The 27,818-nt window shown below is 39.1% G+C and overlaps 1 protein-coding gene across 1 annotated transcript; it reads left to right on the top strand.

Moving 5' to 3' along the window:
• Positions 1 to 152: 152 nt before the first annotated feature.
• Positions 153 to 27,410, top strand: LOC113905624 (interferon-induced very large GTPase 1-like). Its single transcript, XM_027563161.1, has 3 exons — positions 153 to 286; positions 10,731 to 10,800; positions 19,847 to 27,410. Exon 3 carries the CDS (start codon positions 20,191 to 20,193, stop codon positions 27,133 to 27,135), a length of 6,945 nt encoding a protein of 2,314 aa, XP_027418962.1. The 5' UTR covers positions 153 to 286; positions 10,731 to 10,800; positions 19,847 to 20,190; the 3' UTR covers positions 27,136 to 27,410.
• The last annotated feature ends 408 nt before the right edge of the window (positions 27,411 to 27,818 follow it).

The following is a 27,818-nucleotide window of genomic DNA, read 5'->3' as shown; positions in this document are numbered from 1 at the left end:
AATTATATAAATAAATATAAATCACAATTATAAACAAATGATTGAAAGAATAAATGAATGAGTAGGATTCCTTTAAATCAGCTGATCTTTTAAAAGAGGGGAAAAAAAACACAAAAGTGAAACCAGTTTTTCACTTCCTGCTTGCCCTTTTACCACAGAAGGAGCTGAGGTCTAGGCTGGAGATTTCAATAAGCAAACTGCCAGACTCAGGGAAGGAACCTGCTCTGCTTTCTCACTCATCTCTCTAGAGCAAACTGAAGACAGGAGCTTGGCCTCCAGGAGACAGGTAAGTGAAGGAAAAGGAGAGTAATGGGTAGACAGAGAGATACAACATACTCAGAGACTAAAATAAAAACAGAAATTGATGGAAACGGGAATAGGGACAGTCAGAGATCAAGGCAGATTAAGAATGATGAGAACACAAATATGAATCTAACATTCTCATTGTTCCAATAAACAGCTCCAAATCTGAGATAAAGGGTGTACATTATCAAAAGAGACAAATAATTTGATAACTTCTATTGTCAAATAAAAATAAATCTACACTGACATAAAAAGAGACTTCATTTGAAAGGATTATTGCAATAAAGGGAAAGAGACTATTGTAATAGAGAAAACAATTCAAACAGAACTGCAAGCATCTCAAAGGACAAGAAGAAAGGGATTTTCTTTTGTAGTGAAGGGTCAACAGGCTAGAAAAAACACAGAATAGAGGGTGTGTATAAAAGGAAATATTTTTATTCTTAGGAGCGATCATTAAGGAGGGTTTGTAGGCTGGATCAGAACGAGGATGGATCAACCTTAAGGGGTCTAAAAAGAAGAGAAGTTTAATTAATGTTTAGTTTCAAACACTCCAACTGATCAGGCAGACAAACAGCTCAGTGAAAGTTTCATGAGGCAAAGAATGGAATTTTAAGGGTCTGTGTCTGATGGTATATTTAAAATAAGTAACCAAGAAAGATTTACTGTATAGCAATAAAGAAAGAGAGAAAGAAAAGCAGTTTATTTTTTAAAAAGGGGTCTGTGTCTGGCCTCCTTATAAGTAATAGGGGAACACACAAATGAGTCTTACCTAAGTCTTATGCAAAAAGGGGGCTCTTTGCAGTAAGTTAACTCTCAGAGCACAAAAGGTTGCATGGAGTTTTTTAACCATCACTGCTTTCCAAGAGCAAAGGACTCATGAAAAGTTTAGTTTATTATGACTCATGTAAGTAAGAGGTGCTATGGTAAATACAGAGAAGAGGGGAACTAACTGGACCTGGAAGAATAAAGGAAGGCTTCACAAATAAGGAGAATTGGGTTAGGAGTATAGTGTCCTGGGAAATGCTCATCTAATATAATATTTTGCTGATCTAATATTTGAATTGATATCAAACAGATTAAGGGGACAAAGTTAAGTTTGATTACATACTTACAGAATCCCCACCAAGACTCAAAGATGGTCTGGCAATTGAGGTATATATACCATCTCAAGCTAAGGAGAAGGCAGTAGGGGTCTGGGGCTTCAAAGAGGAGGGAGACAATTCAGAAGATGGGAAGAGTAAATGATTGGTAAGCAAATGTTTGTGATGCTGTGCAAATATGTCTTTCTGATAAAAAAAAGCTGTCTCTGGTAATAGCTCTTTCTGGTACAGTGTTAGTCGCTCAGTCACTCCAACTCTTTGCTACCCCACAGAATGTAGCCCAGCAGGCTCCTCTGTCCATGGAGTTCTCCAGGCAAGAATACTGAAATGGGTTGCCATTTCCTTCTCCAAGACTTTCGGGTACAGGCCCTCTATATCATTCTTTTAGGCAGTTCAAGGAGAGGTAAAAAAGCTTTTCTTGAGTCTCCTGGGTCTTAATTGCCTTCTGCTCAGAACAATCCACATGTCAAAGTGGCAGATTTGGAGATGGCATATTCTGCTCCACCTCAACATACAGGGTTAAAAAAACTATGAGATTGAGGAAAGATGACAGAGTACAGCTTTTACGGGAAGAAAGTGAACTAGAAGTTCAGAAAAGGAAAAAGACTGGTTGTAAAAAGAATTGGGTTGGGACTTCCCTGGCAGTCCCGAGGTTAAGACTTTGCTTTTTGAGGTTTGATCCCCAGTGAGGGAGCTAAGATGCCACCTGTTTTGCAGCCAGGAAACCAAGCCATAGGAGAGAAGTAATATAACAGAAGTTTCAGATGGTAAAGTGTCTGCCTACAATGCTGGAGACCTGGGTTCAATCCCTGGGTCGGGAAGATCCTCTGGAGAGGGAAATGGCAACCCATTCCAGTACTCTTGACTGGATAATCCCAAGGACAGAGGAGCCTGGTAGGCTACAGTCCAAGGGGTCACAAACAGTCAAACACAACTGAGCGACTTCATTTCACTTCACTTCACTTCAAAGAAAAAAATGGTGACTGGGTTGATTGTTGCCAGATTGTGAGGGGGATTGAATGCTAAGACCAAGTAATTTGATCATATCATAAACCAATGAGGACTCTTCGAGTTTTGTAAACAAGTATGAGTTTCAGGATGCACTGTGAAAGGTGGACCGTACAAGGACAGAGATACAGATTCGAGAGCTTCTTGTACAGAGCAGTCAAATAGCGCAAACTAATGCCCGGCATTTAGTAGGTAACTAACAGGGACATAGTTTAGGTGGAGAAGTAGGAAAAAATGGCTTCCAAGAAATAAAAGGTGCCCACATCACCATTTGCCCATCAAAATGGAATAATACCCCCAAAGGGCCAGAGTTAGGGATTCAAAATAAGTTTCTAACTGGATAGGCCATTCAACACCATAAATCCAAGTCCAAAGAGGAGCTACAGAAATAGTAAAATCTACAATAGGAGGTAGAGATTAAGAGGCAAGCTAACATTTTGTTACTTTTTTCTTTTTTATTGAGATATAATTCACATATAATATTAAACTGTGCAACATGATTCCATATGTGTATATATTGCCAAATGATAACCCACAGCAAGCCTAGTAAATATCCATCACCACACAGTTACAGTTTATTTTTCCTTATGATGAAAAATGCTAAGGTCTTCTTATAAACTTTTAAATCACAATTGTGTATTATCAACTATAGTCATCATGCTGCACATAACATTCCCAGGACACATTCCTTTTATTACTGGAAATTTCAGCCTTTGTACCTCCTTCACCCATTTTCTGTCCTTCTCTCCCAACCTCTGGCAACCACCCATCTGTTCTCTGTATCATTTAGCTTGCTTTTGGTTATGTTATGTTTTGTTTTAGCTTCCATACGTAAGTGAGATCATATGGTTTTTATCTTTGTCTGACATTTTCCTTAACATAATGCCCTCAAGGTCAAACCATGTTGTCACAAATGGCAGGATTTCTTTCTCTCTCTCTCTCTCTCTCTTTCTCTTTTGCTGAGTAATATTCCATTAGAAATGTACCACACTTTCTTATCCATCCATCCATCAATGGACATTTATGTTGCTTTCAACTTTGGTTATCGTAAATAATGCTGGAATGAACCTGGTCAGGCATGGGGAGGATCTTTTCAAATTACTATTTTCTTTTCCTTTAGATCACCAGTGACACCATGATATTTGATAGAAACTGGGAAAGGCTAGACACTGCATAAAGAGCCTAAAGCAGCTCACAATTAGCAGCAGAGTCCTTGAACACATATTCTCTAACTACATGATCAAAAGCAGTCTCAGGTTACTCTCCATCCAATTATCTGATTGTTTCTTTGCTAACACTTAACCTGAAATTATTTTCCTTCTTCAAATATTTTGAAGTTTATGGTCTGCTTCCCTCAGTAGAGGTAAACACTCTAAAGGCAGGGATCTAACCTGCCTTATTTATTAGTCAACACACAGTACCTAAAGCATTTCCCAGCACGCTGAAAGCCCTCAATAAATATGTGTGAAATAAATGCTGACATTTAAAAAAATCTTTACCAAACTTCCAATCAGCAGTACTTGTATAATCTCATTTACTCAATGACACATTATCATGATGGGTACAAGAGAGGAGAGATGGTCAACAAAGAGGAAGTCCCAGATTCAAAAGGATAGAAAGCTGGAAAGGCTCCCTGGACTGGATAATTAGAATGTGAATATCAGGCTTCTAGAGAACTTTTTCTAGATAAAGGTGAGGGCAGAAGTGAAACTAAATAATAATAAGTGGATAGGATGCATTCAGCAATTTATTTCATCAACAAACATTTACTGAGCCAGAAGTGCTAAATTTGAAATTCCTTTTAGAGAAATCTGGCAATAAAAGAAATATAAAGAAAAGCTCATGAAGAAGGCAAGATCCACTCTATATTTAAACAAAATGGGAAGATGTGTGTTTTCTTATCCAAAGTGAAGCAACCACAAAAGTAAAATACTCAAGATATTTTAGACTCAAGATAAAGAAAAAAAAAAAAAAAAAAAGCCCAACGGGAGGTGAGTAGCAGCAGGATTTAGAGAACAGTTAGTATTGCAAAGAGGTTGCTGCTGCTGCTGCTAAGTCGCTTCAGTCGTATCCGACTCTGTGCAACCCCATGGACTGCAGCCTACCAGGCTTCTCCGTCCATGGGATTCTCCTGGCAAGAACACTGGAGTGGGTTGCCATTTCCTTCTCCAATGCATGAAAGTGGAAAGTGAAAGTGAAGTCGCTCAGTCATGTCCGACTCTTAGTGACCCCATGGACTGCTGTCTACCAGGCTCCTCCATCCATGGGATTTTCCAGGCAACAGTACTGGAGTGGGGTGCCATTGCCTTCTGCCTGCAAAGAAGTTAGGGATGCCTCTTCCTTAGGGACCAGAGGAAAGAACACAAGAATGGATAATAGAGTCTTAATTTCAAGGTGACAATCTTTGAAGATGAGGAAGGACTGACCACATAGCTTCTACACTCTGTAGAAATGCAAAAGGACATCACCAAATGTGAGAGGAGCCTCAACTAATGCTCTTTGATGTAATCTTTCCTGCATTCATAGACCCCTCTCAATGCTTCTGGACTATCGGTTCAAAGGACCTACTCAGCCTTTTTCGAATTTATCTCTCTAGCCCCAAAGTGACTGGCACTTAGGACTAGACCAGTAAGTGTAAATTATATGTAAAATTATGAAGATGAGTCGTTTGGTTGTGGGAAGTGAAGAAGAGAATGAAGAAGAATCCAACTAGACTTTTTGGGGGCCTGAGACACTTCGAAGATGGCAATAGAATGGATGCGTTGAGAAAACAAAAGGCAGAGAGAGGTTTAAACAAGTTACTGGGTGCTAGCTGGGATGCACATATATTCCACCTCAAGGGTCTCACCTGCTGGTAAGAAGTACAATTCTGTCCTAGACTGTTCCCATGCTAGTTTCACATTTCCTTGGGCCCCCAGGGATGCAGCGTTTTTCTATAGTCACCTCAGTTATCCAAAAACATCCTCTAAACACTTGGCTGCTCCTGGTTCAGGTCCCAGTTCAGTTTCTTTCCATCTTCAAGACAATGTCTTATGCTTCAACTGTAGCCAAGGCATTTGCTACTAATCACTAGGTACATAAAGACAAAAATGTCAAAACCAAGGAAAGGGAAAAGATCTTCTCTTGCTATAGGGTTTTACAATGCTCCCAGAAGCCTCACTAGGCTAAAAGCAAATTAGAATATGGGAATAAAATGGTCTCAAGGAAGTCATGTCTAAGTGTAAGCATACACTCCCACATAAATGGGCCCTATGTTTTTGCACTTGAAAGGTCCCACAGAAGATGGAATCATGTGACTTCCTCTATCCTAGTTTAAAATTATTTTCTTATTTTTATGTCAATTTCATTGAGAAATAACCTATACACCAAAAAATGCATCCATTTAAGGTACACATATTGATGAATTTTGACAAGCTGAAACCACTAAACCCTTGAAACCATTTCCACGATCAAGACACAAAATATTTTCATGACCCCCCAAAATTTACAGTGTCCCTTTGCAGTCTATTCCTCTCTCTGCTCCAGTCCCAGGCAACCAGATATGCTTTGGGTTACTATAAATTAGTTTGCATTTTATATAAATGGAATAATACAAGAAGTATTCCTTCGTTGATGCCTTCTTTCACACAGCATAATAAATTTTAAATTCAACCATGTTGTTGCTTGTATGAGTAGTTATCCATTTCTATTATTAAGCAGTATTTCATTGTATAGCGTACTTTGTTTAGCTATTGGATTGGCCAGAAAGTTCATTCAGGGGATGTTACACAAAAACCCAAAAGAATTTTTTGGCCAACCCAGTATCTATATATTTATGGATATTTTGAGTATTTCCAGTCTTCAGCTATTATGCAAAAATCTACTATGAACATCTATACATGAATCATTGTGTGGACAAAAATTTTTAATTCTCTTGGATAGATATCTAGAAGTGAAATGTCTGCGTCATATGGTGTGTGCATGTTTCACAAGTGCCTAACAAGTTTCTCTAATGGTTACTACTAATAGTGAGGCATGGTCTAGCTGCTCTACATCCTCTCTGACACTTGATATTGTCAGTCTTCTTAATTTTAGCCTTTCTAATGAGTTTGTTCTGTTTTCTCATTGCAGTTTTAATTTGAATTTCCCTAATGACTAATGATGTTGACCATCTTTTCATGCACTAATTGACCACTCAATATCTTCTTTTATGAAATCAGCTATTCAAACATTTTGCCCTGTTCTTACTACATTCTCTTACATATTATTGAACTGTAAGAGTCTTTATATAATTTGGATATCAGTTTTTTGTCAGATATATTCATTGAAAATATTTTCTTCCATTCTTTAGTTCGACCTTTGTCTTAATGTAATTTTCAGAGAGCCAAATTTTTCATTTTGATTGTCTAATTGATCAGTATTTTTTATGGTTCATGATAGCATATTGAAAAGCAGAGACATTACTTTGCCAACAAAAGTCCATCTAGTCAAGGCTATGGTTTTTCCAGTGGTCATGTATGGATGTGAGAGTTGGACTGTGAAGAAAGCTGAGCGCCAAAGAATTGATGCTTTTGAACTGTGGTGTTGGAGAAGACTCTTGAGAGTCCCTTGGACTGCAAGGAGATCCAACCAGTCCATTCTAAAGGAGATCAGCCCTGGGTGTTCTTTGGAAGAAATGATGCTAAAGCTGAAACTCCAGTACTTTGGCCACCACATGCGAAGAGTTGACTCATGAGAAAAGACTCTGATGCTGGGAGGGATTGGGGGCAGGAGGAGAAGGGGATGACAGAGGATGAGATGGCTGGATGGAATCACCGACTCTATAGACGTAAGTTTGAGTGAACTCTGGGGGTTGGTGATGGACAGGGAGGCCTGGCGTGCTGCAATTCATGGGGTTGCAAAGAGTCTGACATGAATGAGCGACTGAACCGAACTGAAGAAAGTTTTGCTCGCTGCAAGGCCATGAATATTAATATTTTTCACTCTTCTTTCATCCAGAAGTTTAATAGGTTAATTTTTACATTTAAGTTTTGGTCTATTTTGAGTTATTTTGGGTGTGGTATGATGAGGTATTTTGGGTGTGGTATAAAGCAGGGTCAATGATGAGCTTTTTTCCACATGGATATCAAATTGTCCAAGCACCATTTGTTGAATAGATTTTCCATTCCTCTTTGCAAATCGGTGTAGCATATATGTATGAGTGTATTTCTAGATCCTCTGTACTCCTCCATTTCCATGGACTTGTATCTGTCTTCATTAATACCATCTTGTTCTTGGTGGCTCTATGTAAGTCTTAAAATGAGACAATGCAATGACCTCTTTCTTTTTTACATACATAACCAAACCACATATACATGTGCAATTTACTTAGGACAAAAGAGTCAAAAAACTTCCTATTTCTGAGAGAAGACATCTTGAGTTTGAATAGCTCAAAGCTTCTTGACAATTTCAGCAAGTTGGAATTAATAATATTCATGAAGTTTAACAAGCTATAGATCAATATAGATTAGAAAAATGAACAAATATCTGAACTTTTATAATATCTATGTCATCAACTATATCCCTTCCACTGAATTTCTGCTAAATATGGCTAAGAGGCCTATTCTCCACAGTCTTCCTCTTTAGAACCTGAGGTGTGACAGAAAGGAAACTTTGAGTTAGGGGATGTCAGAGAAGATCTCTGAATACAAGTTACCTGATGTTATTTTTCTGTCACATAGATGTCCACACAACTTTATCTGAGTTTTTATTAGACAATAGGAAATTAAACAAAGATTAGGCTCTCCTTTTTTACAGGGGACAAGTCATTTAATAATAAGCCTAAATTTACCTGCTAGTCTCTGAAAATCACCATTTCCCGGTGGCCTGACTTTTACCCTAAAGAACTATAAGTCTTTCTCTGCTGCTGCTGCTGCTAAGTTGCTTCAGTCATGTCCGACTTTGTGCGACCCCATAGACTGCAGCTGACCAGGCTCTGCCGTCCCTGGGATTCTCCAGGCAAGAACACTGGAGTGGGTTGCCATTTCCTTCTCCAAGGCATGAAAGTGAAAAGTGAAAGTGAAGTCGCTCAGTTGTGTCTGACTCTTAGCGACCCCATGGACTGCAGCCCACCAGGCTCCTCCATCCATGGGATTTTCCAAGCAAGAGTACTGGAGTGGGGTGCCATTGCCTTCTCCAGTCTTTCTCTATTTGTGTCCAACTGTACCCTCAAATCTGTCTCAGATGGACTATGTCAGGCTTTTTAGCTCAGGAAATTAACAAACAGATTCTCAGGGGGTTTTCCATATAAGGTCTGAGATTATCAGCTTTCTTTTTATGTGACTATCAAAGATTTGAGCCCAATAACCATAAAACATGTGCCTGTGATTTTACCCTGATTAGGAACAACACAGACTAACTTTACAGTCCTCCTGGGATGGAACAAAGATTGCTTTGGTCTTTGCTCCTGGTCTCTTTGATCCTTCCTCCACTGACCAACAACTTCTCAAACCATAGAGAAGATCATGCCATGAGATTACAGTCTACCAGGATCTATAGTTTAATGAAGTATCACAAATTGACCACATAAGCATGCCCAGATGGAGTATTAGAACACTGCCCATATTCCAAAACAATCTCTCTTAGCTACTTCTTATCATTAATCTCTCTACTTCCTAAAAGTTTACACTAGTCAGTACTCAGACTTGTGATATTATAAATTCACTTTGGCAGGTATTTATCTTTCTGTATATGGAATCATATTATTTGTATTTGGCTTGTTTCAAAATTTAAAATTGTGAGATTTTACCCATATTGTTGTGTATCACCATGATGTTGTTTTTATTATTGTATGAATATGTCACTTTTTATTTACCATGTCACTGTGAAAGGACATCAGGATTCTTTCCAATTTTTATACTTTTATGAATAGTGGTGATATGAACATTCTGGTGGATATGTCTTGATGTATGTTTACACACAGTTCTACTGGCATATACATAAGGATGAAAAACTTGACTTATTCCTGTCACTTATTTACATGTACCCATAATTTCTTCCTTTGAATTTTTTTTGTCTACTTTTGTGATACCAATTGAGATTTCTTTATTTCATTTTATTATTTCATTAGTTAGGATGATGGACAGAGAAGCCTGGGGGACTACATTCCATGTGGTCACAAAAAGATGGACATGACTGAGCATGCACACACATAGAGAGAAAGGAATCACCCTTTTATGTCATTACTAACTTTCATTCTTATCTGTCACATTCAAAAGTAAATTATTACCACCTTGGTACATTTTCACTCTCATTACCACCAAACACACACACACACATACACACACACACACACAGTATCCTCACCTATACCACCTCATCCTGTATTGAGCTGACTGGAATTTTTAAAGTTTTTATTGAAGTATAGTTGCTTCATAATATTGTATTAGTTGCTACTGTACAGCAAAGTGAATCAGCTATACAAATACATATATCCTCTCTTCTTTGGATTTCCTTCCCACTTAGGTTACCACAGAGCACTGAGTACAGTTTCCTGAGCTATATAGTAGGCTCTCATTTGTTACCTATTTTATACATAGTATGTATATGCCAGTCCCAACTTCCCATTCATCCCATCCTCCTTTCCCCCTTGATACCTATCTATGTGTTTGTTCTCTACATCTGTGTCACTATTTCTGCTTTATAAATAAATCATCTATGGCAATTCTTTCTAATTCCACATATATACATTAATATATGATATTTGTTTTTCTTTTTTTGACTTAATTAACTCTGTATAAAAGTCTCTATGTCCATCCACATCTCTACAAATGACCCAATTTCGTTCCTTTTTATGACTGAGTAATATTCCATTGTATATCTGTACCACATCTTCTTTATCCATTTCTCTGTTGATGGACATTTAGGTTGTTTCCATATCCTGGTTACAAACTCCTGGAGTTAGTGATGGACAGGGAGGCCTGGTGTGCTGCAATTCATGGGGTCACAAAGAGTTGGACACAACTGAGTGACTGAACTGAACTGAACTGAACTCAATCTATATGGAGGTCAAAGATTATGGGATTTCAAATGCTGAAGAGGCCTTCTTTGGGTTACAATCTCCCACATCTCCTAAAGAAAAGCATCTCCCCATTTTGAGACAACAAGAAAATAATAGAATTTCTAAAACATTAGCAGAAAAGACAAGCAGCATCTCCATTAACTTTAAGTCTATACTAAAATGTTGAAAGTTATTTTCCATGTTGCAGCAATTTCCATATTGCTATTTCCTATTATTTCCTAATTGGAAATTGGAAATTTCCAAATTGCTATTTCCTAACATTCCCTATTATCTCATGGCAGAAGCTTCAGGAGATGAGAAGTCACTTCTGAAAGAAAACCTACAGGATCGGTGTTCCTGACTGCAGTTGTGGTATGTAGTTTCTAGTTAAAGTAAAAATCAAACAAACAAACAAAAAACAAACCTTGGCCTTAATTTAGACCCTTAAGTCTTGATCTTTCCTTTCAATCTAAATGTATGTAAGCTTCCCAGTCTTTATTGGACTTGACATATTATCATTAAACCCTATATTTATTCTCCCTGGAGTGGTGGGTCTGACATTCTACTTTCAGTTTTCATGGTCTCCTAGAGATTGGAACCTGCTTCTACCTTGGGGAGATTCTCTTTTTCGTACATTTCAATTCTTGGTCCCATAAGATGCTCTAGTCCTTGGAATTTATTCATCCCATTCAAACAGCCTTTGTCTCTTTTCATAATGTTTTCCCTGTTACACTTGCCACTTTTCAGGTTACTTTAGTTCATAGGCCAATCTTAACTGAATACCATCTCTTAAAATTTGCCTCTACCACCTGGAATAGGTATAGGTGCCAAATGAATTCCATGTACAGAATAGCTCAGTTATAATCCTAAACCACCTAAACTCCAAGTCCCTTTGGTCAACTAAAAGGATATCTTGAAGGTTATATGTATCTCCATATAACAGCCATCTTACTTGTTTGGATGGCATACAATCCCTGGGCTATGCTTCTCTCTTATTCCTTTCTATACTCTACCTTGATGCACTGAAAAATTCCCTGAAAACTAATCTGCATATGTATTCCTTCCAAGTTCTCTGGTTTAGGTCTTCAAATCTCCACTAACAGTTCCTTTCTCCAGATTTTCCTAAACTGTGAAGAATGCTCTTTTAAGTAAGAGTATCTGATTCTCCTTTGGCTAGGTGGGGGCAAACTCCTTTTGATCCTCCACCCCTTCAGTGGAATTTACCTCATTGAGACCCACATCTCTCTCGGCACTGAGACTGTGGTTCCAACAGAGACTTTAGAAAAATCTAAATATAGGAGGTGTTACATTTATTGAGCTCTTCAGATAAGATCAGATCAGATCAGTCACTCAGTCGTGTCCGACTCTTTGCGACCCCATGATGCAGCACGCCAGGTCTTCCTGTCCATCACCAACTCTCGGAGTTCACTGACACTCAAGCCCATCAAGTCGGTGATGCCATCCAGCCATCTCATCCTCCTTCGTCCCCTTCTCCTCCTGCCCCCAATCCCTCCCAGCATCAGAGTCTTTTCCAATGAGTCAACTCTTTGCATGAGAAGGCCAAAGTACTGGAGTTTCAGCTTTAGCATCATTCCTTCCAAAGAAATCCCATGCCTGATCTCCTTCAGAATGGACTGGTTGGATCTCCTTGCAGTCCAAGAGACTCTCAAGAGTCTTCTCCAACACCACAGTTCAAAAGCATCAATTCTTCGGCGCTCAGCCTTCTTCACAGTCCAACTCTCACATCCATACATGACCACACAAAAAACCATAGCCTTGACTAGACGAACCTTTGTTGGCAAAGTAATGTCTCTGCTTTTGAATATGCTATCTAGGTTGGTCATAACTTTCCTTCCAAGGAGTAAGCATCTTTTAATTTCATGGCTGCAGTCACCATCTGCAGTGATTTTGGAGCCCAGAAAAATAAAGTCTGACACTGTTTCCACGGTTTCCCCATCTATTTCCCATGAAGTGGTGGGACCGGATGCCATGATCTTCATTTTCTGAATGTTGAGCTTTAAGCCAACTTCTTCACTCTCCACTTTCACTTTCATCAAGAGGCTTTTGAGTTCCTCTTCACTTTCTGCCATAAGGGTGGTGTCATCTGCATATCTGAGGTTATTGATATTTCCCCCGGCAATCTTGATTCCAGCTTGTGTTTCTTTCAGTCCAGCGTTTCTCATGATGCACTCTGCATATAAGTTAAATAAACAGGGTGACAATATACAGCCTTGACGTACTCCTTTTCCTATTTGGAACCAGTCTGTTGTTCCATGTCCAGTTCTAACTGTTGCTTCCTGACCTGCATACAAATTTCTCAAGAGGCAGATCAGGTGGTCTGGTATTCCCATCTCTTTCAGAATTTTCCACAGTTTATTGTGATCCACACAGTCAAAGGCTTTGGCAGAGTCAATAAAGCAATCTTGCATATATTTTATTAGGTTTATATCTAACTATTTATTATGCAAGTGTGCTAGTTTAAATGGTATTGTGTTTTTTTTTTTATTTTATTTTTAAACTTTACAATATTGTATTAGCTTTGCCAAATATTGAAATGAATCCACCACAGGTATACCTGTGTTCCCCATCCTGAACCCTTCTCCCTCCTCCCTCCCCATACCCTCCCTCTGGGTCGTCCCAGTGCACCAGCCCCAAGCATCCAGTATCGTGCATCGAACCTGGACTGGTGACTCGTTTCATACATGATATTATACATGTTTCAATGCCATTCTCCCAAATCTCCCCACCCTCTCCCTCTCCCATAGAGTCCATAAGACTTTAATCTCAAATTCCTGTGGCTTATTGCTAGCATATTAAAAAATGATAGTTTTTATATTCTAACCCTTATATTCTACTATCTTGTTGTATTCACTTATGAGTTCCAGGAGATTTTTTGTTGATTCTTTGGCATTTTTTACATAGTGTCATCTACAAACAAAGACATGTTCTATTTATTTCTTCCCAATCAGTATATTTTTATTTCCTTATCTTATTAACTAACTCTTCCAATAGAATGTATGATAGGAGAGATGAGAGGGGATATCCTTAACCTATTTTTCTTTAAGAGGATAGTTTCTAGGTTCTTAGCATTAAGTGTTCTTGCCTGGAGAATCCCAGGGACGGGGGAACCTGGTGGGCTGCCGTCTATGGGGTCGCACAGTCAGACACGACTGAAGCGACTTAGCAGCAGCAGCAGCATTAAGTGTAATGCTAATAGTAGGGATTTTGTTAATGTCTTTTATCAAGTTCAGTAAGTTCCCCTCTATTCTTAGCTTGCTGGAAGTTTTAATAATGAGTAAGTATTGGATTTTGTCAAATGGGTTCTCTCCATGTGGTTTTTCTTAGTTCATTGTAGTATATCACATGAATTGATTCTGAATGTTGAATCCACTTTGCTTACCTGAGGTAAATCCCACATGGTTGTGGTATATAACTCCTTTTTACATTATTAGATTTAATTTGTTACTTTTTTTCATAAGAGATATAGGTTTTCAGTTTTCTTTCTTATAATGTCCTAAATGGTTTTGGTATTAGGGTAACACTGACCTCATGAACTAAATTAGGAAGTATTCCTTCTGTTTCTGTCCTCTGAAAAAGATTGTACATATTTGGTAGTTTCTTCCCTAAATGTTTGGTAGAATTCACCAGTGAATCCCACTGGGACTGGTGCTTTCTGTTTTGGATGGTTGTTAAATATTGATTCAATTTTTTTAACAGACACAGGCCTATTTAGATTATTTATTTCCTCTCATGAAAGCTTAATAGTTGGTCTACCAAGGAATTGATACCTTTTATCTAGGCTATCAAATGTGAGAGCAAACAGTTTTTCATAGTACTCTTTTTTTCATCTTCAATGTGTACAGAATTCATATCCATAACCCGTATTTTACTTCTGATATTAGTAATTTGTATCTTCCCTCTTTTCACAGTCTGAATTATTAGTTTTGTTGGTATTTGCAAAGAATCATGTTGTACTTTTACTGATTTTTTTCTATTGATTTCCTGTTTTCAATTTTATTGTTTTTTTAGTTCTGATTTCTTTTCTCTTGCTTATTTGGATTTAATTTTCTCTTCATTTCCTCAGATGGAAACCTAGATTATTGTTTTCATATAACTATTCTTTTGTTATGTATGCATTCAATGCAAGTTTCCCTCTAAGCACGGCTTTCACTGTAGCCCACAAATTTTGATAAGTTGTATAATCAAATGTTTATTTTATTTTCCTGCATTAGTTTCACAATTATACATTCTTGACTCTTATATTTGATATTGTTCTAGAAATTGCAACATATATTCTACAAAATCAATAGAATCTTTGAGCTTCCTCTCAAATACCCCAAGGAACTGAGGGTCCTTTAAATCCATTTGGCTGCAGACTCCTGCCTAAATGCAATTGTCATCATGTATTTTAAACCCCACTGTTTTATGCATTTATTTAGATTTTTCTGTATATTTATTCCTTTGTTGCTCACCATCTTTTCCTGCGTCTCTGACTAGTCATTGGTGATATTTTCCTTCTCCTGAAAAAAACATGCCTTAGTAGTTCCTTCAATGTGCATTTCTAAGTAGCAAATTCTGTTATTGTGCTGTTTTCAATTATGTTTTTCTTCCACCATAATTCTTTAAGGATATTTTAAACTCTGTATAGAATCCTACATTATCAGCTATTTTCTTTCAGTAGGTTCAACCTTTCATCCTACTGCCTTCTGGCTTCCATCAGTGCTGCTGAGGTCATTGCTCTCTCTGATTATTATTTGAAGATAAAATCCACTTACCTTAGACAGTCCTAAGAATGGGAGAAAGTAATACCAAATGAAAAAACCTACAAAGAATTAGGCTCCAAAATATACAAGCAGCTCATGTAGCTCAATACCAGAAAAATGAACAATCCAATCAAAAAGTGGGCAAAAGACCTAAAATGACATTTCTGCAAAGAAGACATACACATGGCTAATAAACACATGAAAACATGCTCAACATCACTCACTATTAGATAAATGCAAATCAAAACCACAATGAGGTATCATTTCACATTGGTCAGAATGGTCATCATCAAAGTCTATAACAATAAATGCTGGAGAGGGTGTGAAGAAAAGGGAATGCTCTTACACTGTTGGTAGGAATGCAAATTGGTACAGCCACTATGGAGTACAGTGTGTAGATTCCTTAAAAAACTGGGAATAGAACTGCCATACCACCCAGTAATCCCACTGCTGGGCATACACTCCAAGGAAACCAGAATTAAAAGACACATATACCACAGTGTTCAGTTCAGCACTATTTACAATAGCCGGGACATGGAAGCAACCTAGATGTCCATTGACAGATGAATGGATAAGGAAGTTGTGCTACATATGCACAATGGAATATTACTCAGCTTTTAAAAAGAATGCATTTGAGTCAGTTCTAATGAGGTGGATGAGCCTGGAGCTTATTATACAGAGTGAATTAAGTCAGAAAGAGAAAGACAAACACTGTATAATAACACATATATATATGGAATTTAGAAAGACAATACCAACAATCCTACATGCAGGCCAGCAAGGGAGACATAAATATAAAAAACAGACTTTTGAACTCAGTAGAAGAAGGTGAGGGTGGGATGATTTGAGAGAATACCACTGAAACATGTACATTACCATATGTAAAATAGATGACCAGTGCAAGTTCGATGCATGAAGCAGAGCATCCAGAGTAGGTGCTCTGGGACAATCCAGGATAGGGTGGGGAGGAAGGTGGGAAGAGGGGTTCAGAATTGTGGGGGACACCTATATACCTATGGCTGATTCATGTTGATGTACGGCAGACCATCACAATATTGTAAAGTAATTATTCTCCAATTAAAATACATTAATTTTTAAAAATCTGACTTTCTCTAAATGCTTTGCTTTTCCTATTTTATTTTCTGCAGGTTCACTATGTCTGATTGTGAATTTCTTTTGTCTTCCAAGGTGTATGCCAAGGTATCCTAAATGTTGCCTTTGATTTGTGATGAAAGTGTTTCACTTGCTTCAAATTTATTTACCTCTTCCATCAGATATTATTTCACTATCTATTAAATTCCTTGAGACTTCAAAGAATTTGTCTTAAAAATTTAGATATTTTAGATAACTCAGTTGGAAAAGTTTTTCTAATTATGTTTTGGCCGCACTGGGTGCTTATTGCTGTGCGCAGGCTTTCTCTAGTTGCAGTAAGTAGGAACTACTCTAGTTGCAGTGCGCATATGCACACTGCATATATCTCATCCACATCCTGTCTTCACTTCCTTTGCATATATACCCAGGGCTTCTCATTGTTGTGGCTTCTGTTATGGTGGAGCACAGCCTCCAGGGTACACAGGTTTTAGTAGTTGCAGCACATGGGCTCAGTAGTTGTGGCTTGTGGGCTCTAAGCACAGGAGCAGGTGTTGTGGTGCACAGGCTTAGTTGCTCCATGAAATGTGGGATCTTCCTGGACCAGGGATAAAACCAGTATTCCCTGCATTGCAAGGTGGATTCCTAACCACTGTCCATGACAGAAGCCCAGAAAACTTGTTTTTTGAATTACTGAGTCTGCCATTAGATTCAAATTTTAGTGACATTGGGAAAGATGGAAAGCACAAAATCAAAATGACTGTAAGATGAGATGACAATTAGAGTGATTCAGTAAAGAAAAAAATGAAGGAAAAAATTAAGGGAGAGGTGGTAGGGGATTAAAAAGAATTGAGATTTAGGAGAGATTGAAAAGGATACTTTGAAAGGACATGAAACTACATTCACATTAGGAGGAAGAGGATGTGTAGGATTATCATAGTGACATTCAGTAGGACAGGAAATACAACAAGAGAGGAAACCTGAATTATGTGTGAAGTTGAAACGTGTGAAATCTCATCTAATATGTCTCAAATACAGGGTGGTTAAAAACATAACATTGAGACAACACTGAATATAAGAGTATTTGGTTCTACATACACACATTAAGATGGCATCAGTAGATAAAGAGAATTTTATTATATACATATAGTTTATACTATAAAATAGATATATATAATATAATGATATTAACTAGTGTCAGAGGAAGAGTGAGAAGAGGGTGACAAGTATAAATCAGCTAAGTGCATTTTCTTTATTGAGATAAATTAACATATAATCTTGCATAAGTCTAAGGTATACAATGTGCTGATATGATACATTTTTATATTGTCATATGACCAAGATAGAGTTAGCTAACACCTCTATCTCATCACAGTATCATTTCCTTATTGTGGTGAGAACAATTAAGTCCCTTGGCAACTTTGAGGTTTATAATACAGTATATTGTTTATAATCACTATGTGTGCTATGTGCTATGTTAAGTTGCTCAGTTGTGTCCAACTCTTTGCAGCCCCATGAACTGTAGCCTGCCAGGCTCCTGTGTCCATAAGTATTCTCCAGGCAAAAATACTGGAGTGGGTTGCCATGCCCTCTTCCACGAGATCTTCCCAAACTAGGGATCAAACCCAGGTCTCCTGCATTGCAGGTGGATTCTTTACCATCTGAGCCACCAGGGAAGCCTAGATGTCTAGACTTATTCATCTAGTGATGGCACATTTGTACCTTTAAACAGTATCTCCCTAATTCCTACACCTTCCAAACCCTGGTAACCACCATACTATTCTGGTTTTACAAGTTTGGCTTTTTTAGATTCCACATGTAAGTGATATTATACAAAATTTCTCTTTCTTGGTCTGACTTATCTCACTTAGCATAATGCACTGAAGGTCCATCCATGTTCTCACACACAAATGGCAGGACTTCCCTCTTTCTCGTGACTGTATAATATTCCATTGTGTGTCTGTGTCTGTGTGCACATGTGTGCATGCTGTATCACATACCCTTTATCCATTAAGCCATGGGCTGACACTTAGGCTGTTTCCATATCTTGGCTATTGTTAATAATGATGCAGTAGAAGGTGATGGCACCCCACTCCAGTACTCTTGCCTGGAAAATCCTGTGGACGGAGGAGCCCAGTAGGTTGCAGTCCATGGGGTCGCTCAGAGTCAGACAGGACTGAGATACTTCACTTTCACTTTTCACCTTCATGCATTGGAGAAGGAAATGGCAACCCACTCCAGTATTCTTGCCTGGAGAATCCCAGGGACAGGGGAGCCTGGTGGGCTGCCATCTATGGGGTCACACAGAGTCGGACACGACTGAAGTGACTTAGCAATAGCAGCAGCAGCAGCAAACATGGGCATACATATATCTCTTCAATATCCTGTCTTCACTTCCTTTGCATATATATCCAGGACTGGAATTGCTGGGTACTATTGTGATCCTACTTTTCACTTTTGAGGAAACTCTACAATCTTTTCTATAGTGGCTGCTGCTGCTGCTAAGTCACTTCAGTCGTGTCTGACTCTGCGACTGCAGCCTACCAGGCTTCTCCGTCCATGGGATTCTCCAGGCAAGAACACTGGAGTGGGTTGCCATTTCCTTCTCCAATGCATGAAAATGGAAAGTGAAAGTGAAGTCACTCAGTCATGTCTCTGAGCAACAGTACACAAGGGTTCCTTTTTCTCCACACCCTATCTAGCATTTATTATTTGTAGACTATATGATGATGGCCATTATGATTGGCTTGAGGTGATACCTCATTATGGCTTTGATTTGCATTTCCCTAACAATTAACAATGCTGAGTGACTTTTCACGTGCCTGTTGGTCATCTGTATGTTTTCTTTGGAGAAACATCTATTAATTCTTTTCCTATTTTTTCCTAATATTCTTTTAATGTAGCTATCCAATTTTCCCAAAACCACTTATTGTAATTTTTTCCATTGTTTTCTCATCTCTTTTGTCATAGATTATTGACCATAAGTGTGTAGGTTTATTTCTGGGCTCTCTATTCTGTTCCATTGATCTAGGTGTTTGCTTTTATGTCAATGTCATGCTCTTTTGATTAACATAGCTTTGTAGTATAGTCTGAATAGGGAACATGATACATCCACCTATTTTTTTTCCTCCAATCAGCTTGCAATTGGTCTTATGTGGTTCCAAAACAATTTTTAGAATTAATTTGTCCTACTTTTGTGTAAGTGTCCTGGGTATTCTGATAGTGATTGCATTAAATCTATAGATTGCTTTGGATAGTATGGACATTTTCAACATTAATCCTTCTAATCAAGGAACACAGGATATCTTTCCATTCCTTTATATCATTTTCAAATTCTTTCATCAGTGTTTATAGTTTTCAGAATATAGGTCTTTCACCTTCTTGGTTAAGTTTATTCCCTGGTATTTTATTCTTTTTAGTATGATCATAAATGGGATTGTTCCCTGAAATTTTTTTCTGATAATTCATTATTAGTGTATAGAAAAGCAACCAATTTCTGCAAATTAGTCGCAGAATTCTGCATATAAACATGCCACAGGCTAACTGAGTGTCTTTTCTTCCCACAGCCATGGACACAGCAGAGTCTAGGCCCAATGAACCCCTGTTTAGAGGCAAAAATAGGCAAGATCTCCAAGAGATGCTCAGAGAAGTAGCACTGGCAGTTGAGTACTAGTTGTCAAAGGTGCAGGAACACCTGGGTGTGACTTCTGCCCATGCCTTACAACACCTAGAAGAAAAAGACCTCCAGAAACTGAAATGCCAGGTGCAACATTCCTGGGAGAAAAGGGCCCTGGAGAAATTGCTTAACCTGTCATGCTCAAATACTCTTTCAGAGTTACAGGAGTCTTGGGTGGAATCATTAAAGAAAAGGCAGAAGGAGGCAGAACAGGCACTGCAGGAACAAAGAGAAATGCTGTCAGAACAGAGGCAACAACAGGAAGAGGCAGTGAGGAAAAAGGAAGCAGTGCTCAGGCAAACAATGGAGATCCCCAAAGAGCTCTGGCCATCTCCTGAAAAACCCCCAGGAGAAGTCATGGAAGATATGCAGAGACAACTCAAGGTCATGGAGGGGGCACTTTCTCACAAGAAAAATCTTCCAGATAGAGAACTGGTGAGACATGCTTCTGGAGGACTAGCCCTACAGGGAATTTACAAAACCAGTGACCAAAGGTGTCTTATAGAGAAGAAAGAGGAGCTAATCTGCATCCCCAAGGAGTTTGTACTCTGTGGCCCTGAGCAGGGTATACGGACAGAAATGAAGGAATTTACATCTTCTCAAGAAGAATCCATGTTCACTCAGACTATAGAGAAGCTGGGCCTCAGTATAACTATCTTAGCAAAGGGTGGAAGTTGGGGAATTAGCATGGAAGCTGGTATGGATCAGAGCATGCATTCAGAATCCAAGAAAATACAACAGTCACATTCTACACACTCTTATTTCTGCTCAACCAAGTTCAGCTATATCCCACTGGCCTCCTGCATCTTTCCCATTGACCAGCTCCAACTTTCCAATGCTGCTCTCCAGGAATTAAAATCCATTGAAGACCTTTTAGGTCAGTCAGAAGACCCAGACAAACTATTCTTGCTGAGGCACAGGGCTGAAGCCTTCTTCCAAAGGTTTGGGTCTCATGCTAACCAGGGCCCTCTGCACCTGGGAGGAATCTACTGGTGGAAAGCCATTTCAGAGGGTTTCCAAAAAGAGCAGCTGGCAGAAGTGAAACAGCAAGCAGCAGAGGCCCTGGATAGTTACATAAGGGGCAGTTCCAGTGGCTTTGGAGTGAACATTGGTACAGGTCTGGGTGTGTCAGACTCTCATTCGAAAAAAGCCTCTCAGAGAAAAAGCTCCAAAAATCTCCAAACCAAAGCCAAATTATCTGTGGCCCAGACAGGTGGCCCACCAGAAGCAAATGGACTTTCTGACTGGAAAGAAGGTCTAGTTGACAATAACCAAACCTGGTGTGTCATTGACCGTGGACTTCAGCTGGTACCTGTTTGGGACATTGTCCTCTCTGGCCACAGAAGTGATTTTAAGGATCCTCTTAAAGTAGCTAACTGCCTGAAAGACAGCTATACTGCTCTGAATGAATTCACTGCCCAGATCCAGGAGGGAGAAGAATTACTGAGTATTAAGAAGGAGGCTGGGATTTTCCTAGAGGATGTGAAATCCTGGAAAGTTCTTAATCCTGAAGAACAGCTTGAAAGCCTGAGAAATTTCATGCAAAGACTGAGTCAAAAAACTGAAAGCAATACCATTTGGACTAATATATGCCTCAAACACTGGGGTCTGCAGAATTTCCTGGTAAAAACTGTCAACTTTTGCAAAAAATCTTCCAATAATGGAATGAAGTATATTAAATCTCAGTTGAGCAGTCTTTTGGATCCTCACATCCATAAAGTAAAAAACTTTCCTCAGGCTCATTCCATTATGCAGTGGATATTTCAGTCAGAACCAAAGGAAGACAATGTCCATATCACCCAATTTTCTGAGTTAATTGAAATGTTAAAAAAAAAAAAGAATGACCTTAGGGAAGTAAAGGCAAACTCTGGATCCACAAAATTGGTGGAGGAAGCTCAAAGAAAGCTGACTTATGAGGTCAGCTTGTTTCTTGGCTCCTTCTTGAAAAACCTCCAAGAAATGGGGAATCCAGACACACACATCTTGCTACTTTTGATAGCATCTGGTGCAGGATATCATGTGGTTGACAATATATTTCAGTATCTCCTGGGGCATGATGAGATAGACTTCCTATTGGATAAAATGCAAACTACGCCAAATAAATACCAAGAGCTCAAAAATATTTGCTACTACAGGGCTCAGGCATTCCTGGTGCTCACAGGTCTGACAGCAACAGCGGACATCAAAGCAGTTTCTCCAGAGGAGAAAACACAACGCTTGGCATTGATCAAACATCACATGGGAAAATCTTTGACTAAAGAAGTTGCATATGTCCTCACCAACCATGGAGATCATGATTGGGAAAACCTAGAAAAAGACTTGAGACTGCTCATTAATGGGAATTATGAAGCTCCTGTCTCTTCATTGCAAGTGGAGGAGGTGATAAAAGAATTGCAAAGTGTTTCCCATGAAAAGAAAGAGCCCCACGAACCACACAATAATGAAAAGAAAAAGGAGGAAGTCATAGAAAATGGAGCCTTCCAAGACTTACTCCAGCGTCTAGGCCTAGAACGTTACTACCCAAGAAAAATGAGCAGAGCTAACTTCCAACTGATCCACAAGACTTCTGTGTACAACACCCAGCCCTGCTCTGAAAGAGAACTTCTCTTCTTCTTCCTACAGAAGTTATTGATGCTGGATTATGAGCTGAGATACCTGATCATCAAACATAAAGATTACACAGAGAACCAAGTCTATTTAAGCACCTCAAATCAAGAAAAGGAGGCTTTTGATCCATATGAAGATCTACCTGAAGAAAATGTTAGCCTTACTAAGCCTTCAGCAGCCACTAATGTCAGACCCTATGTTCACCCTATGGATATTCAGATGGCACTTCTTCACTGTGCAGATGATTTTGCCAGACAATATATTTTGGACAAACTTTCCATTTGTCAGTTTGCTCTCCCCCTTCTCATACCTAATCCTTGCAATGCTCAAATTGAATTCTCTCTCTGGTCTCTCAGTCAAATTCGAAGGAGCTGGCAGCAAGTAGGGAAATCAATAAAAGGGGAGAAGGACAATTACACGAATCAACAGATGTGTCGTGTTTCTGCCCCCATTGTGTCCTTTATTAGAGTTGGAACGGGCTTCTCTGCCTCCAAATCTCAGATCATGAACTGTCTTCTCAGTGAACGCAAACATGATGTCTTTTTTCACCGACACTGCAAAGGCAGCAGCAGAAACTGTCTCTTGATGGGAGGAGTGGTGGAAGTCGCCTGGTTCTGTCCCAGGGGGGAACAGCAGGACATATTTGACAACTGCTTGACCTTTACCAATCTTCATGGAGATGCAAAGGAACATGAGAAGCAACTCACCTTTTTGAAGGAAGTCTCTTCCATAATTGTGGTCCTCATGTCAAATTCTGATGACAATAAAGAAAACCGAAAAATAGTCCGTGATATGTGTCAGTCATCAAAACCTTTAATCTTTTTGCTTGATGATAAAGGAAAAGTCCCAGTCAATGAGTCTGGCTCAAGAGTGAGAATTGGGATCAAGAACAGAAATGAGGCAGAATTAATAGGGGAGCTCACAACTACAATCAAACGTTTGCTGGAGCTCTCTAACACTGCACTCAGCTTGGAGAACTGTGCCCAAGTTGCTCGCAAGCAAGGAATGCTTATTGATGAAGACCAGAAACATTGCAAGGAAGCCAAAGAAAAGGCAGAGAATCTAATGACCCTACTGAGAGAAATGGAAATACCTCAGGTCAAGGAAAACTTACTACCTCTTCAGGGAAAACTGTGGCAACGATGGTGTACAAAGGACAAAGAACTCTATCATCTGAGAGAAAAGGGGAATCGCAGCATTGAACAACACAAAAGTGAGACTGAGACAGAAAAACAAATGATAAGACATGAACAGTTGAGAAAAGCCTTTCCTCTCAATGCTTTAATGCGTTCTGTCCTTGAAATTCTCCAAAATCATTCAGAAACTCACACCAAACTCTACTTCCTCCAATGGCTGAATGTAGTTTTGGACAACCTGACTGCAGGACACTTGGAAAATCTAAATGAAAAGAAAAAGGCATTGGTTCAAAAAGAAAACCAAGATACCACAAAGAGTAGCTCTCTGAAAGACTGGCAAAATGAGATAGAAGCTATTTCCAGAGAGATTAATGACTGTACCTTGGGAATTGAGCACATTCTCAGAGAAGCTGGCCAGATCTATGAAGCTCTGGAAGAAGCTTCACCCATGAAAGATACCCTATTTCTCTCCCTTCCCCACATTGCTGCAGATCTGATGATATCTGGTGTTCCCATTGAGCTAATGGATGGGGATGTTTCATATGTGCCCCTGAGGTGGGTGGCAGCTGTTTTTGACAAGCTCTCTGAGAAACTTGGAAACAAGCGACTCTTTGTTCTCTCTGTCCTTGGCCTGCAGAGTTCAGGGAAGTCCACCCTGCTGAATGCCCTTTTTGGGCTGCAGTTCACTGTCAGTGCTGGGAGGTGTACCCGGGGGGCCTACATGCAGCTTCTGAAAGTGGAGGAGACATTCACAGCTGAACTTGGCTTTGACTTTGTGCTTGTTGTGGACACAGAGGGACTTCGAGCCCCAGAACGCAGCAACAAGTCCCAGAATCATGACAATGAGTTGGCAACTTTTGTCATCGGACTTGGAAGCTTGACTCTAATCAATATTTTTGGGGAAAATACATCAGAAATGCAAGATATTCTACAAATAGTTGTCCAAGCTTTTCTGAGGATGAAACAAGTAAAAATCTCTCCCTGTTGTCTCTTTGTCCATCAGAATGTGGAGGAAGTTACAGCTAAAGACCAAAATATGGAAGGAAAAAGGCGGCTAAAGCAGACATTGGACAAAATGGCAGCAATAGCAGCTGAGGAAGAGCAGTGCTCCGACGTAACCTGCTTTAATGATGTCATTAATTTTGATGTCAATACCCACGTCTACTACTTTGCTCACCTCTGGGATGGAAATCCCCCAATGGCCCCTCCCAATCCTCGCTACAGCCACAATGTTCAGGAACTAAAAAGCAGAATTCTTGTGACTGCCCGACAGGAATCTAGGGGAAGCATCATGAAGATATCAGATGTAAAATCCCGAGTTCAAGATTTGTGGAGAGCCCTACGGAATGAGAACTTTATTTTCAGTTTCAGGAACACTCAAGAAGTCATGGCCATGCGCAAACTGGAAACCATGTATAACTCCTGGACATGGGAGCTGAGGAGTCATGTGCAGAGATTACAGGACCAGCTGATCAACCAGATTCAGAATGGAAAAATCCAGACACTTGAAACATATCCCCTGGAGGCTCCAGTTACAGAGATATATGAAGCCATCAAGCAAGAACTTGAAAAGTATTTTAATGAAGACCCAGATAGTGAAGTGCTGGTTCAGTGGAAAGGAAATTTTGAAAATAAATTAATAACTCTTAAAGAGGTACTAATTTTAGATGGCCAAAGAAAAGCCAAAGAACTTATTAGTTTTAAAAAAAATCAAGAAAAACTGGATAACAAAAAGTCAGGTTATGAAAAGGAATTATTGGGAAAAAGCCGGAATTTGGCTTTATCACTAAATGGCACCGAATTGAGCGAGGAAGAGCTCCATGAGAAATTCAACTCAGTTTGGGAAAAATGGGTCTATGATGTGTCCTCAAGTCTCCCTCCAGCCACAGACCCTGATATTAAAATGGATTCTGAAAACATCCTTTTGGATTATTTCAAAAAGGAAAATGACATAGCAAGCATACTGATGAACTATTCTGGAGAAAAGTTTGAAATCAACTATGACAACCATGTTAAGATGAACAGGAAATCTGGGGAACTCTCTACAATGACAATAGAGAACCAGGATATGTACTCCATAAATATGACTACTGACTGCCTTATTTCAAAAGTTAATGATACTGTTAACAAAATATGTCAGCAAAAGCATGATTACAATCCAACTTATTTCCATAAAATCCTGAGAATAATACATGAGGAGGTGAAGTCTGAACCCACTCAGAAAAGATACACATTTACAAGAAAATATGAAATAGACTTATCATTGTGTTTATTCCAAAGAGCATCAGTGAAGTTTAAGGAGATGCACAAGGCATTCAAGAGGGCAAATGATCCTGTATACTATCTGCAATGCAAGAAAGATGATTTCTTCATGAGCTTTAAGATCTCTTGTCAAGGAGCAACTTCAATTAAAACATTTGTTGATTTTCTCTGGAACAAACTCACACCTGCTGTCTCCAGCACCATAAGGAAAAACATGGCCCTCAGAATTGCTGGGGACATTCGAACCACCTGCCGGGCATTCAATGAAAACAGAGCTAACCTGGAGAAACACATTCTCATCTCTCTGGCAGAAGAGGAAAATTTTGATAACTACTGGCAGTACCTTCATAATCCAGAATCATTTTTTAATAATTACATTGAAAACCATGTTAAAAGATATTTGTCTGACACAGGAAGTGAGAAAATAAAGAATTTTCTACAAATGAGTTTACATGACATCAAGAATGCCATCCTCTCAGCTATACATGCATCTACAGCAATAGCTAAAGATAAAAGCAGCACAATGTCTGGGTGGTTAGATTTGTTCTGTGATCACCTGGGGAGTACCTTGACTTTTCCACGAAAAGACTTGATAAGCATTGAACACCAGGAGATAAAAGATATCGAGTTTATCAAAGAGGCCATGAGTAAAGCTTTGGATTCTGCAATGAACAGTGAAGAACAGAACTGTTTGTCTAGACTTGTAGAAGAAATGATTCCTGAAATCCAGAAAATGCTCTCTGAACATCTCTGTGGCTGCTGGAAACAGTGTCCCTTCTGTAAAGCAATTTGTACAAACACAATCCCTACCCATGAAGGAGACCACAGTGTTCCCTTCCACCGTCCAAAGGCTCTCAGTGGATGGAGATGGGATCAAACAGACCATTTTGTCATTGAATACTGTACTAGTCTGGTAGCAAGTGATTGTAATTTTATTTTGAATGATGGCAGGAGTTTCCCATATAAGACCTATCGACAAGCAGGAGGGGAATATGCCACATGGAGCATCACCCCAGACACATCCACCCAGCCATACTGGAAATGGTTTGTCTGTCACTTCAGATCAAAGCTAGAAGAAAAACATCACAAAAGATTTATCAATAAAGGTGAAATTCCTGATGCCTGGAACAAAATCACAAAGCAGGATGTGCTTGATGACTTGAAAAAAAATTAATACTCAATGACAAGATAAGAGTTCCAGCGTCTAAACAAAGAAGGCACATTACCAGAACAAGCATAAAATACCACCCACTCAGAATGAAAACCTTCCTCATATCAATCTTTTTTCAAATGAAACATCTAAAACTAAGTCAATCATAACAAGAGTTGAAGATTTATTGAGTAAGAACATCATTTTTCTTTGCCTCAATTCCTTCTTTAAAAACAGATAACTGATATATATGAGTACATGATAAAATTGAATAAAGTCCATTTAATATACCAATTGCATATTTTATATTATTATTCTGAATGTTTTTATTTTTAAATATGTTCAGTTCAGTTCAGTCACTCAGTCATGTCTGACTCTTTGCGACACCATGAATCGCAGCACACCAGGCCTCCCTGTCCATCACCAACACCCGGAGTTCACTGAGACTCATGTCCATTGAGTCAGTGATGCCATCCAGCCATCTCATCCTCTGTCATCCCCTTCTCCTCTTGGCCCCAATCCCTCCCAGCATCAGAGTCTTTTCCAATGAGTCAACTCTTCACATGAGATGGCCAAAGTACTGGAGTTTCAGCTTTAGCATCATTCCTTCCAAAGAAATCCCAGGGCTGATCTCCTTCAGAATGGACTGGTTGGATCTACTTGCAGTCCAAAGGACTCTCGAGAGTCTTCTCCAACACCACAGTTCA

Source organism: Bos indicus x Bos taurus, chromosome 15 (assembly GCF_003369695.1).
Source record: "Bos indicus x Bos taurus breed Angus x Brahman F1 hybrid chromosome 15, Bos_hybrid_MaternalHap_v2.0, whole genome shotgun sequence".
In the NCBI taxonomy this organism is placed as follows: Eukaryota; Metazoa; Chordata; class Mammalia; order Artiodactyla; family Bovidae; genus Bos; species Bos indicus x Bos taurus.
The sequence above is the reverse complement of the archived record's forward strand: the minus strand, read 5'-3'. Positions and strand labels throughout refer to the sequence as shown.